The 13,347-nt window shown below is 38.9% G+C and overlaps 1 protein-coding gene across 1 annotated transcript in view; it reads left to right on the forward strand.

Moving 5' to 3' along the window:
* ghra (growth hormone receptor a) overlaps positions 1 to 13,347 on the forward strand; it is a 26,964-nt gene continuing 13,617 nt past the window's right edge. Inside the window, exons 1-2 of the mRNA XM_005919004.3 lie at positions 1 to 229; positions 2,548 to 2,666. Coding sequence (XP_005919066.1) covers positions 189 to 229; positions 2,548 to 2,666 — 160 coding nt within the window. The 5' untranslated portion in view covers positions 1 to 188. The remainder of the gene's footprint in view (positions 230 to 2,547; positions 2,667 to 13,347) is intronic.

Genomic DNA, 13,347 nt, shown 5'->3' on the forward strand with positions numbered 1-13,347 from the left:
GGGGGTTGAGGACGCAGGCCTTAAATGTTTACCAAGGGACCCCAAGAGGCCTGGGTTTAGCCTCCCTCTCTTCTGATTGGCTTAGACAACTCTTCCTGTCAGCCTGTGAGTTTGTAATTGGGTGAGAGAGGAAGAAAAACGGGGGACAGGCTTGCACAAGATGGAGAAGAAGCACCAGCCTTGCCAGGATGTCCACAGATGCTTCCAGATGTGAAAGGGTGAGACTAAAGTACGGATTAACATCAGGACATATTTTGGGGTAAAGGGGCCACCTTTGCTCCAATTTAGTAGTTTTACTGGAAGAATGGTAAAGAAGTAAAAAAAAATATGCTAAAAAGAAGTGCAATGAACTTAACTTTTCCAAGGGGGAAAAAACAAACAAACAAGCAAAAAAAAAAAAAATTCTTATCTGAAAGTGTTTATCGGACGGGTTAATAATAGTTCAACAGAACGGAAGCCAAAAATATGAAATTCATTTGAGAAACATTTAAGTAAGTCTGCATGAGCTTGCCTCTTGACAGTTCTCTGCCATGAATTCTTGCACTGTGTAACTTGGCTTTATATGACCTCTGGACCCTTGGAAGTCATCAGCACAAATATGACTGACTGCTTACAGTCGACCTGTCTGTTGCCACATTCATTAAAAAATTTGCTACATGTGACGAACCAGAGTTGCAAAATTATGTTGATTCTTGTTTTTTTTGTCCATGTTGCAATGTTTAGTTTTTTTGTTGTTTTTTTCCGTTTGTTCTTGCTTTAGTTGTGCTTCATATTTCAGATTTACTGACATGGATTAAGTCTATCCTTGGACTAAAAGCCTGAAATGAAAACCTTTTCTTTTGTCAAACTGAGATGTTGTTTTCCCTTAAATCTAGACTCTTTGTTTTAATGTGTAATAAATCTAAGCCAAATCAAGTAAATGGATGACTAGTGTGGTAAATATGGGCTAGTGAGCTGGATCCAGACATTTTCTTGTCGCTAGGGTTTTTTAAGATACCAGACTTTTCCAGTCTTGAACAGTTCCTGTAACCTGTGGGATCTGCAAGATAAGATAAGACAAGATTACATAAGATAATGTGGAAGATAAGATAAAATGAGATAAGCTTGGATTCAGGAATCTTAAGATACTTGGACCACGTAATTTAGGCAAATGTATCCTGTGGGGATGGGGTTGTTTGCTGCCCAGTAAAGTCGTGGAGCCACAGCTGTAAATAGCCAAGGGTGCGGACTGAAAATTTGGCCTATATTTAGAGGTTGTCTCTAACACTGACTTATTGAGCGTTTTGTGAATTAGCTGCCATCATATTTTCAAATAAATAAACTACTAAAATATATGTTTTACGAAGATGGCAGGAGAGGCGGTTTGTGTTAGAACTTTTGTTGGGAAATGCAGTTTCTACAAGTTAAGCCTCAACAGCTTTTTCTTTTAAGGATATTTTGCCCTTTTTGTGTCATACATTAAAATTGCCATTAATTGCCATACAGGATTTCATAATTAGATCCAAAGTGCCAAAGTCAAACTACTTGTTGGTTTCTATCTAAAATATTTTGGTCTTGAAAAGCCAGTTTGCTGGGTTTGACATCCTTGGCATCCTTGGGGGTTTACACACGTAAACCCCACCATTCATTCAGTTACATCGTTTCTAGATAACTACTTTTTGCTTACCCACCAGAAACCTACCCTACAGAAAATGCTGATAACTCTAATTTAGCAAAGATCTATAATTCCCAGCTGATACAAAAGGAACATGATTTTCACAGAAAGTTGGTTCTGTTCAAGCGGATGTGACATTCTCCCACTGCAAATCACAGAATCAAGTTTCCGGAATTTCCTTACCTGGATGATTAAGCATGGATCGGAACACGATTTTATTCACTCAAATGGTGACAGCTATTCCAAACAAATGCTAATTTTTCTTTTTATTTGTTGGAAGTTTTAACTCACATCTGTTTCCACTAATAACTTTAAATGTAATAGTGCATCAGTTTTTCAATACTGACACATTTATCGTTAATAAACCAAAGAAACATGGAGCTAAGTAATGTTTTAAAAACTTGCCCTAGCGCTAATAACAGGCTTTCAGGAGCATATATCTGTCTAATGATGTAATCGACTGTGAAACGAATGGATTTAACCATCTAAACAGTCAGAAGGTAGAGTGTACGTCATGGAAAAGTTATTTCAAGTAGCTGTAACTAATAGAAATGTTACTGAGATCTTTTCTGAAATGATAAAAAATGTTTTCTTTTAGAGTTCACACAAAGCGAAACAACACACGTAAACCCCACCATTCATATTTTCAGCTTTGAAATGCCGTAGCTGCAAACTCCCGTGATAATTCCTTACATCCTGTCCAGTGTTTGGTTTCATGTACACCAACTGAAATAAATAGCGGTCACAAATTGTGCTCACAGGCCAGAGAGAAAAAGATGGCGTTAGTGGGGGAAGGAGGCTAGTTCACATGGGAGTGTCACCATGGAGTTCAGCTGATAATTATAATCACAGTGTCTCTGTCCTCTCTTATTCTATCCTCTGTCTCTCCACAGCATCATGGCTCTCTCACTCGCCTCTAATCTCCTGATTCTTCTCATTCTTTCCTCCCTGGATTGGCTGCCCTCTCCAGGATCTACATTTCTCACAGACTGGGACCACACGACATCATCAGGTAAGTTACTGGTGTTCTTACAGCTTTGTGTCACAACCAGTTAGAGTGAGAAATAACATGTGAGATAAAAAACCTAATTCTTCTCTCTTTCTATGTTCACCTCATCAAATATTAACAAGTGTGTTTTGCGTGCAGCATGTTGTTGACACTTGTTATCACGTCTTTTGTCAGACATCAGTTGCAGAGTGCTGTTTGTTCAGATTCATGTGGAAAGGTTCACTGTTGAGCAAACGCTGCATTTTCCTGATCTGGCTTGTCAGGCAGGATAGTGATCAATAGACTCGGGGTAAATATATGACTGGGGCTGCTCTGTCAAAGTCCAGGGACAGGATGATGCAGGATGTTCAGCCAGCTAACCCAGGTGCCACTGATCTATCTGAAATAATTAGGTGAAAGAATACTGCAGATGAGGGAATGAGTTGATGTTGCCATAATTTACCTTTTAAAACCAAAAACTTGAAAACAACCACAAAATAAGTGTGAAATAATGAATTGACATTTTAGCCCAATGATAGAAACAACTACAACTAAGATAAAAGTGTCAAACCTGAAAAATAAAAAATGATGCTCATTCTGCAACAAGCAGGTTTGAGAAATTCCTAGCAACCCCCAAAAAGTGATCAGTCGAAGGTGGTCAAGAGGAAAATCTCTTGTGCAGCAGTGTCTGCATTCCTGGACGTATTTTATGAGGATTACTTCTGGAAGTCAGATAAGAAGGCATTTTCTGACCAAAGTTTTTTATTGCAGATGGACCTGGTTCAGCTTGGATAAAACAGAATTGACTCTTGTTCAAGCAATGAATCAGTACATTGTGGATTTAAGGCATCTATTGGGATTATAGTTGTGCACATTTGGATGAAAAGACTTTATTTCCATCCAAATCAATTGGCTGTAGTTTATTATGGTAAGGATTGTAGTCCAAAAAGATTGAGTTAGCAGCTTAACCATCAGCAGGCAGCTTAATTCTGTCTTAATCTGTTGATTGAATGTTTTTGTTTGATCCAGAGAAAGGCCTATAATTGAAATCAGATGCTCAATACATTTGCATACATTTATTGACGCTTAAAGCGTGCAAACCAGTTATATTTTGGCAAGGTAGTGTGCTCTGAGTATATTCTTAGGTGCATCTGTTCATTGCCATTAAAAGGTGAGCCAGACAGCATGAGTCAGTGACCTGAGATCTCCAGGCCATCTCTGGGCAGCCTGCTGGCTGCTGCAGCACCTGTTGCCAGAATGTTAAGCATGCATATTACCTGGAGAAACATTAGTGGAATTTAAACTGTTTGATTTTGGCCCTGCACTTCCACGTGCACGTATTACATGCAAACTATTTATCATTACCTTAGATTTGCATTAGTAAAATCTCTCTCTATACTTGGATTGCCTTTGAAAAAGAGCACCTAAGCATCGCAGCACATCATGTCTGCATGGTTATGGAAGGTATGGCATGCCTTATATGCTATTTTAAGTTATTAATAGTGCAGTTGACAGCATTGGACAATTTATTTCCCTCTCGTTTTTACAGTGCTTTTGATGTAGGTGACATTTAATAGTGTGCAGTGTTTTCCTGCTTTTAGAATGCAAACTCAGATTGCTGTAAGCAGAGAGTACAAAGAGCCTGCAGATCATTATGTTCAAGAAAACACAGCTTGATTGACTTATTTATCAGTACACAGTTTTATTGATTGAGTAACCAATAAATGGAATCAAGCAGTAGTTTTAGTTTTGTAATTTTGCCATATCTTCGGTATTCTTAAACAGGGAAATAGCTTGCCAATTTACTAAGACATTTCATCTTCCTTTGTATGGGTTTAATGAGAAACAGATGGAAAAATACCACTGGAATCCACCGAAGAATGCCAACTCATCGTGTTTTCTCCGGTCAAATTAAGATCAAGTCCACACTAGTGCGTCTTTTCTATTTTTTTTTCTCCATTTGCTGTTATGCAATCTGCAGCAATCTGAAACACAGTGACAATAAATTAACGTTTCACCATCTTTTATCTAGCTAAAGTTCTTCTCTTTCCCTCATTTAAAGTTTTTTTTCCTATAAAAATAATTGATTCCTACTTTAAAATGTCTTAGAAGTAACTTTCCACCTTTGACTTCTTTAGTGTGCGGGGGTCAGGCCCCCTCCAACGGTCTGTTCACTGCTCTAAAACTACTTTATATTTAATTATGGCAAGTTGCAATTCAGTCATACATGTTCAGGATGGTACACAGGCTCTCTAGGTTGATTTTTATAGCAGGAATAAGTGGAATCAAGTTTGAAAGTTCAAGTGCTGAACATATTGTTATTTCTCTTCCCGATGCCAGTACTGGTGCAAAAGAAACCGTTCTTTCTCAGATTTTTGTTGTAAATCAGTCCATCTTCTTTGCCTCGGGCCTGAATTGTTATTTATAGTTGAGGTTCGTGTTACGGGTTATAATTTCTATGCCTTCCCGTTATTGTTTTCATATATTTTCTGATGTGGCAGGAGGAGGCGAGGAAGCAGGGAAAGGTACGTAGTTCAGGTAATAAATTTGGTGTAGCTGAGACTAATGTCTGAGGATACGTTTTGAGCTCTGTGTCTTTGCCCTTGGGCCTTTTGACGTTGTTAACAAAGTGGATCAAATATCTTTATCTCTGTCACTTTTACAGTACCATTCTGATAAGCTCTCAGGAAAAACTGCTGATAACCAGGTGATGTCAAAACCATCGAACATTCTGTTTGGTTCACCTCAAATGTTGAAATGGTTCCCAGTGACCACTGTGGTAGTTCAGTCCTGGTCTTCCTCAACAACCGTTAAAACATCTGTAAACACAAAGCAGCCTGTGATAGCATGAGCAAACACATGCAGCCTGTGCCTTTCCCAAGCTCACCACTGCACAACTTCCAATCTGGACAGCTGCTCTTCTCACTACAGCTTAAATGGAAAATGCTTTGCATGGGCTTTTTTATATACCTAAAAAATAACGCTTACAGTAAGAATGCAGTCTTGTGCAGTATGTGAGCCACCCTCAGCATTATGCTTTTGGAGTTGTTTAAAATCATTTTGTTGCTCTGCTTATGGACTTAAAAGAGTCTTCCTGGAATTCTGTGTCTGCAGCATATTTATGTCTGTTGTTAGGCGAGCCACAGAACAAGCCAAGAGTAGACATTTGGAGATGCTCCTATGTAGTTAAAGGCTTACCATAGTGATTATAGGCTGTGTTAGTCATTTCATTCTATCTATCCTTGCTCACATATACACTCACACACACTTTCCTTTTTCTTTTATTTTCTTCCACAACCTTCCTTCCTTGATTGTCTGTGTGGCTCAAAAGGACCTCACTCCTTAAGCGCATAGATTGATTCTGTTCAACAGGGCTGTGTTCCTTACCACAGAGGTGGTAGCTAGTGGTAACCGTGCAGAGGTTTGGTCCATCTGGCTTGTACACACAATCCACAGTTACATCTGCTTCAACGACAAGCGGTGGGTGTGAGCTTCAAAGTTGGGGCCTTGTGTGGGTAATGGTGCCTGAAGTTAAACACAAAGTTGGAAGAACAGAAGAGAGACATGCATATTGTAGATAGCAGAAGCTGAGGGGAATTCATGGTTGGGAAAGTGCTGTGTGATGGAAGCAATGCTGCAAAGAAGACTAATTTAACATTTTGCATGCAAGAAAATTTGCCCTGGTTTTCATATCTGTACATTGAATAGGAAAGTGTCATAAGCTGCAGGATGGATGGAGGAATACCAGAGGATAGATTAAAAAACATTTTCACACATCAGCAACAGTCCTGGACTGTTGTCTGCATTTCCTGGCAGAGAGACAAGAATTCAAATACCTGACTCTGACAGCTTGGACATTAAAATGTCTTTTCTCTGCCATGTCCAGAGTTCAAGGTCCATGTGGTCTGATTAAGCGCATGTGACACTAGAGCAGGTAAATCCGATGCATGCGCAGCAAATGAGCAGTTGCCATCTGACCCGACTCTTTGCACTCACTACCCAGGCAAGCACGCTTTCCTACACCGGAGTGCTGCCAGTGGCGAGAATGCATCTCATGCGGTGTATCTCCCGCTACACTCGCATAGATAACTGCAGTCGCTGTGCCTCGTTCTCTAATGTGATTGGAAATGGTCTTACTTTGCGCACTAAATACGTTTACCGGTACATGACAAATTGTTGATTCACAAGAATCAGAAGAGTTGTTTTGAAATTGTGCTCATTATATGGAGTCTTCATACTGCAAATAAAGGACTGAGAGTTGTGAAAGTGGGAAGGTTGCTTTAAGACAGAAAGCTTCCAATTAAAGAAAAAAACTAAATGAAAATAAAGTGTTTTTTCGGGGGAGATAATAATTAAGAAGAAAAATGACAGCTATGGTGTGTTCACACCAAATGCAAAGCCAAGTTTCACTTTGCATTACTCACATACAAATACAGTAGATGGATTTTTTTTTGGAAAACCACAAATATTCATCAAACAGTAGGAGTGAAACTGTTACCAGGCGTACTGTTTCATTCACTTTCATTCTCCAAGCCCTCTCAGGTTTTTCCTATTTTTAAAGAGACATTGAATCGTCTCTTTTAAGATTTTTTCGCAGATTTTTTGTCACAGTCTGGCGAGGGCAGACTGTATGAATTGAAAAAAAGGCCCCAAAATGCAGACTCCAAGTAACAGGGAACAAAACTTGAATGTTAACAAAAAGCGAGCCATTTAATATGGCTGGTAAAAAAGGTACAAACAAAGGGCAAGGCAAACTGAAGCAAAATTAACACAAACCTAAACTGGGAAATCTAAACAAACAATAAGAAAAACCTAGACAAGGAACTTGGAAGCATGGGGAACATGGCGTGGACAACAGACGACCTGACAATCACACACTGAAAACAGAGGACTTCAATACACAGGAGGTGATTAGGGGAAGTGGGAACACATGGAGGAACAGCTGACTGACATGAGCCTAATGACAGGACAAGGGAAGTGAAACTAAATACAATGAACAAAGAACACACGACTCCTTCAAAATAAAACAGGAAACATGAGACAGACATGATAATACAAACTTGATAACATAAGACACGCAGCATGAAACACGAAGGGTGATAAGAAACTTAAACACAGGGGAAGAAAACACAAGGAGTCTAATAATAACCAAATGAACTTAGATAACCTAATGAACAAAATAAACTCAAACTTAAAACGCTGGGTCAAAAGACCCAGGATCATGACATTTTTCCTCTGTCTATGTCCACCTGGTGCAAATTTGTGATTTTGATTAGACTTTAGGTGTTGCTACGTGAAAACAACTCTTTATGTCTGATGTCAACACCTCATGACATTTGGAATTCGATTCAAGCAGCAAAAGAAGTTTGGACATAAAAACTTAAGAAGCTGCAGGATTTTACATTTTTAATGGTTTCTTTTTTTCACGAGCACTTTACTGAAAAAGTGATTGTTAAAAATGTAGAATATATTACTCACAGTAGCCACTGGGTTTTTTGTAAGCAAAAACTGCTTACTGTCATAAAAAGTGGTCCCAGATAGGGCTGTTCGATATAACATATATATCGGATGTTTCATTTTACGCTATGGTTTGTTTCGTGGTGTCGCAAAATAAACTGTTTACGGCAATATTCTTTCATCGTTTTGATGGTCACTGTAGTGGTTATATTAATTTCTTCTTTTCTCTTTCTTTTATATTTTATATAACCACACTACTGATGGACAAGCGCCTGTTTTTATGCCTTGTGGTTAGCAACAACGACGGTAACAGCATCGCGTGTCCGCTTGTTTATGTTCCACATAAACCTTTCACAATAAAGCTCAAGATCCTGTTGAGACTTTTCAAAATAAACTGAATCACGTGAAAGAGCAGATTATTTACGGATGAGAATTATAAAAGAGCCGCCAGGTGCTAAAAAATAAACCTTAGACTCAAACGTTAGAACAGGCTTTTCCCCGCAGCACGCCGTGTAATAAATATCCACAAAGAAAACGGCGCCTTTACAACTTATGTCTAAAAATGTATCGTTTCATGCGTCGGTTAAAACACTCGACTCCAGCTACATGACGCGCAGCTGGAAACACTTCCCGCAAGACGAGCTGCCCGAGATTCACAGAATTAACAGAAAATGTTACATTTTTGTGATTTATATCTTATCAGGACGATAGAATTCTTATATCGGGATATGAGATTTTGCTCATATCGCACAGCCCTATTCCCAGATACAAAGAACTGTAAGAAAAGCCTTAAAGAAAGTTTGCTAACAATCGTGAATATAGCAGAAAAAATAAATAAAAACCTATAAGCTAATTGAATACCAGCTAACCTAGAAATTATGTCTTTATTTCACCTCCCTACAGTGTTGATGTATCACACTGTAATAGAAATTTGATTTGTCCCTTATGAGAATCTGACACCCTCCAGTACAAAGTCCAAAGAACAAAATTAGGAGCAAGAACAACACTTGTTCTTTACTTGAACGTGGACATAATATGACATAACTAAGCTAAATCTGTGAGCTGTAATGGCATTAGAGAAGATTAACATCATTAGTCACTGTGACTACAATAAGCTGACTGGGTCACTACGCGGCTAAACACACCGGGCTGTGTCTCAGGTACTTCAAAGCTATGAACATTGTCATGAGGCTCAGATGAATCGAGAACTTGACATCCAGTCAAGCTTCAAACGAGAAGAAGCCCCATTGCATGTTTTGTTGTGTTACTGAGCAGAGAGGCAGGATGTATTCAAGGAACAGAACAATGGCATATTTTTTGTCGCTTATTGTTTTCAAGGTGTAAGTTTAGTGCATATGCATTTGTGTGTGTCTGTGCACTTGAGTATGGAACTGCATGTGCAAGCTGGGAGTTATTTATATCACCTATTTACATTCCGTTGTTTGTATCCTGTTGCAATCGCTCACCTTTCTCCCGCTCTCTTCTGGCCTGCTTCTTGCTCTTACTGGCTCTGTCAAGAGTTGCACCATGTCCTAAGTCACTATGTAACCTTCACCATTAAGCCCAGTTTGGGGCTTGTAATTTTCATTGCCTGTTTTATTTGAAGATGACGAAGATGTATGAGAGTATTATGAATATGAAATACATTTCTTCTTGACTTTGTCCTCAAATTTTTCTCTCTGATTCTTTCTTTTCCTCGTCATCCAAGACATGTTCCCATGGAAAAGAAATTACGTTGTGTGCTGCACACAGTTATACTTCTACCGTGTGTGCGCCTGTGTATGTGTGCGTGTGTCTTTGGGCTCTGGTGCAGGGATATAATGTAGGACTTGGCATGTGCAGACTGACAGGCACTTTTACTCTTAGCACAGTGTCAGCATGTGCTGCCAACTTCTCCATCTGGACAACAGAAATACACACAAACACAAACAGAATGATGGCGCTGGAAAAAAACGATCATATGGCAGAAGTTGGTGCTGAACAGCCAGAAAGGTCTCAAGTTTGCTAGGCAGGTACTACGGCTCGACACCTGCCAAGAATAGATGTGTAATAGACATGGGGAGCGTAGAATAAGGCATATGTGAAATGACTGGAAAATTAGCACCTTCAAACACAACCCCAATTCCAAAACTGTTGCAACACTGTGCAAAATGTAAATAAAAAAAGAATTAAATGATTTACAAATCTCATAAACATGTTTTATTCACATAGAACACAGAAATCACTGTCTGTGAACTGTGTTCAAAGATGGTCTTCTGTGGAAGTGTTCCTGAGCTCAGTCAGTGACTTCTATGACAGGATCATTCCTGCTTTTAGTGCAGTGCTGCCTGAGAGCCCGGGTATCCGTTATTGATTTTTATCCATGTCTGTTGCTCACAGAGATTTCTCCAGATTCTCGGCCTGTTTTGATGACATTATGTACTGTCTTTGCAATTTTACATTGAGAAACCTTATTCTGAAATAGTTTCACATTGTAGACACAGTTTGTTGCAGACTGGTGAATTTCTTGCTTTCTCTACTCCAGAGAATCTCCGTCTTTCTAAGATGTTTTTTTTGTATCCAGTTGTGTTAATAAACTGTTGCCAGTGAACTTAATTAGTTGCAAAATGCTATTCCAGCTGTTTCTTTGTAATACCGTTTAGTTTTCCAGCCTCTACTTGCTCCTGTCCCAACTTTTTTAGAAACTTGTTGCCAGAATCCCCCCCTCCTTTTTTTTTTTTTTTTCAAATTTTCTCAGTTTAGATATTTAATATCTTTTTGTTTTTTGGTTAATAAATATTGGTTTATGCAGTTTGCAAATCATTAAATTCTGTTTTTACTTACATATCTCACATTGTCACAACATTTTTAGCATGGGGGTTTATGCTAAATTATTTTAAAATTGTGCTGTTTAAGTTATAGTTTTACTCCTATAAATGTTATCATTTATATTTATGGTTTAAATGAATACTTCAGAAAACAAGGCTGCTTTTAGTGTCATGTCATTTTATGGGGTTTTTCTGTGGTCAACTGAGAGCAGACTCTTGAGTTATGTGAACAATGTGACTGGGGACAACAGGTTCAGTTGGCAGGTCTGTGTGTTCTCTTAAAGTACAGGGCAACCAAATCATTTTTAAACTAAAACCACAATGAAGAGACATCAAGAAGTTCTCATTTACATGTCTTTTTGGCATTGTTTATAGTGATCATAAGTAAGAAGTGCACAAAAATACCTAAACATGTGCCCGAACAAAAAGTCCCAAGTAATAGATGTAGCCCACAATATGGGGTAAACAGGGCTAAAGAGCTTTACGGTTGACAAATGTAATGGAACATTTACATGGAAATCTATTAGTGCGAATCTAATTCATGATAAAACAAAATCATAAACTTTTACGTTTTCACAAAGATACAGAAAGTAGTTTTTAAAAAAATGCTAAGGCATTTCTGTCATTATGACATGATCAAAGTATCGTAGCTAACCATATGTATTTCATTTTCATGTTCCTTATACATCAGTCAGTAACTACTAATATTTGCACACATGAAGAGTGTGCAAAGAGTAATGGACCCAAAACTGAACCCAGGGGAACGTCACATGGGGTGACAGTTGGGACAGATTATAAATGATCTGCAGCGTATAAACAGTCGCCTACACTGACTTAGTTTGCCTTTATTAATAGAAATATTGATTAAAAGAAAATGCTGCTCTGATTTAATTTCAAAACATCTCTTTTCATCAAGTGACATTTGTAGTACCGGCTAATGTTTGTTTTTTAGTGGCGTCACTCTTCCTTCTTCGTTTTCCATCACATCTCGCTGTTCCTTTAGTCAGCCTTTTGGAGCATGACTAACCTCAACATTAACTTAAATCTGCAAATGAGCTGGAAAAGGTGATCATTCCACTCCTCATTACAATCGAGCATTTCGCAGTGCGGTAACTGGTAAATGCTGGTTGCACCTTTTTCTCTCGCCTTTTTCAGTTCTGTTTGCCAGCCGATGTGAGAGCCTAGGGCCGAGTGCTTTATTTAGGTTTCTTAGTGGATTTAAACCCTAATGGCTAAAGCTGACATGGAGGTAGATAAATGGTTTCCTAGCTCCTCTACACAGACTGATGAAGAGAGGACGTGAAGCTAAGAGCTGTTTATCAGTCTCAGCTGCACATCCACGTGGACAGACAGATACATATGGACAGCCAGGATGAGGCAGTACACCCACACACACACATGTACACACACATACGCACACACATGTTCAAATTAGTTTTCTTCTTCCAGCCACAGGCTTTCAGCTCATTTAGTACCTGGCAGGTACAGGCAGGATTTAGCTTTCCATTACTGAAACTCAAGTATAGTTATATATGTAGTTATATATGACTACATGCTGATAATGTGAGCACAGCCTTAAAAAAATATTACAAGCCTATGTAGTCAGGTAATCAACATCCTCCTGTCAAAACATTACCCCTGGCTTGTGAGTCAGTTACAGCTGGAACGGTCCCGTTTTTATCCTTTGAAATACTGAAAAGGAGGAAATGAGAGAGAATGACAAAATTAGAGTGTGACCCTCCAGGTGTTGCGGCTCAACCTTTCACCTTTGACATGGTTTTAAGTTCAAAAAATGCAAATAGCTTTTTTAAAATACGGCATTGCTCTTTGACCTCAAGATTCTTCTTCTCTCGCAGACAAGAATAACAACTGGAAGATGAAACGCGTAAAAAAAAATGCTCGTCTTATTACGTAATTATTGATGATCATAAAAAGTCTTGTGAGTTGTGAGCAACCCCAAACATTTCCAGACGTGTTAGTACCAATCAATACAAATTATTATCCCCCCAAATTTACAGCCCATATAAAAACCCTAGGACCTTAGAAGTTTTGCTTCTGTAGTATCCTATTCTTCTGTAGTTCTAAGGCCTTCTTGCATTCAGCGTCTGCAGAAAGCTCTTTGATGGTTGCAGCTGGAATTTGTTGGATGGGGACGGGAAGCCGAGCTGAAATAGCAAACCTCGGGGAAGCACAACAGCGTGCAAAAGGTGAAGGGAAGGGAGGTGGGAAAGGCACAACTGCACAGGAATGCAGAGAATTATGAGGTTATACTGGCACCAAATAGCATGGAAACGAAGTAGGTTTATATTCCACGTGAATAAATGGTGTGTGCGTTGACTGCCCTGCCTGAGTTGGTCTTGTTGATAGCTTGTCTTGTTGTAGTTAGATGTGTGTAAGTTGAATCAGGATGCATGCTTGGTAGGTGTATGTCTGTATGCAGA

The sequence above is a fragment of the Haplochromis burtoni genome, unplaced genomic scaffold, assembly GCF_018398535.1.
Source record: "Haplochromis burtoni strain Fernald_Lab_line unplaced genomic scaffold, NCSU_Asbu1 Contig_34, whole genome shotgun sequence".
Lineage (NCBI taxonomy): Eukaryota > Metazoa > Chordata > Actinopteri > Cichliformes > Cichlidae > Haplochromis > Haplochromis burtoni.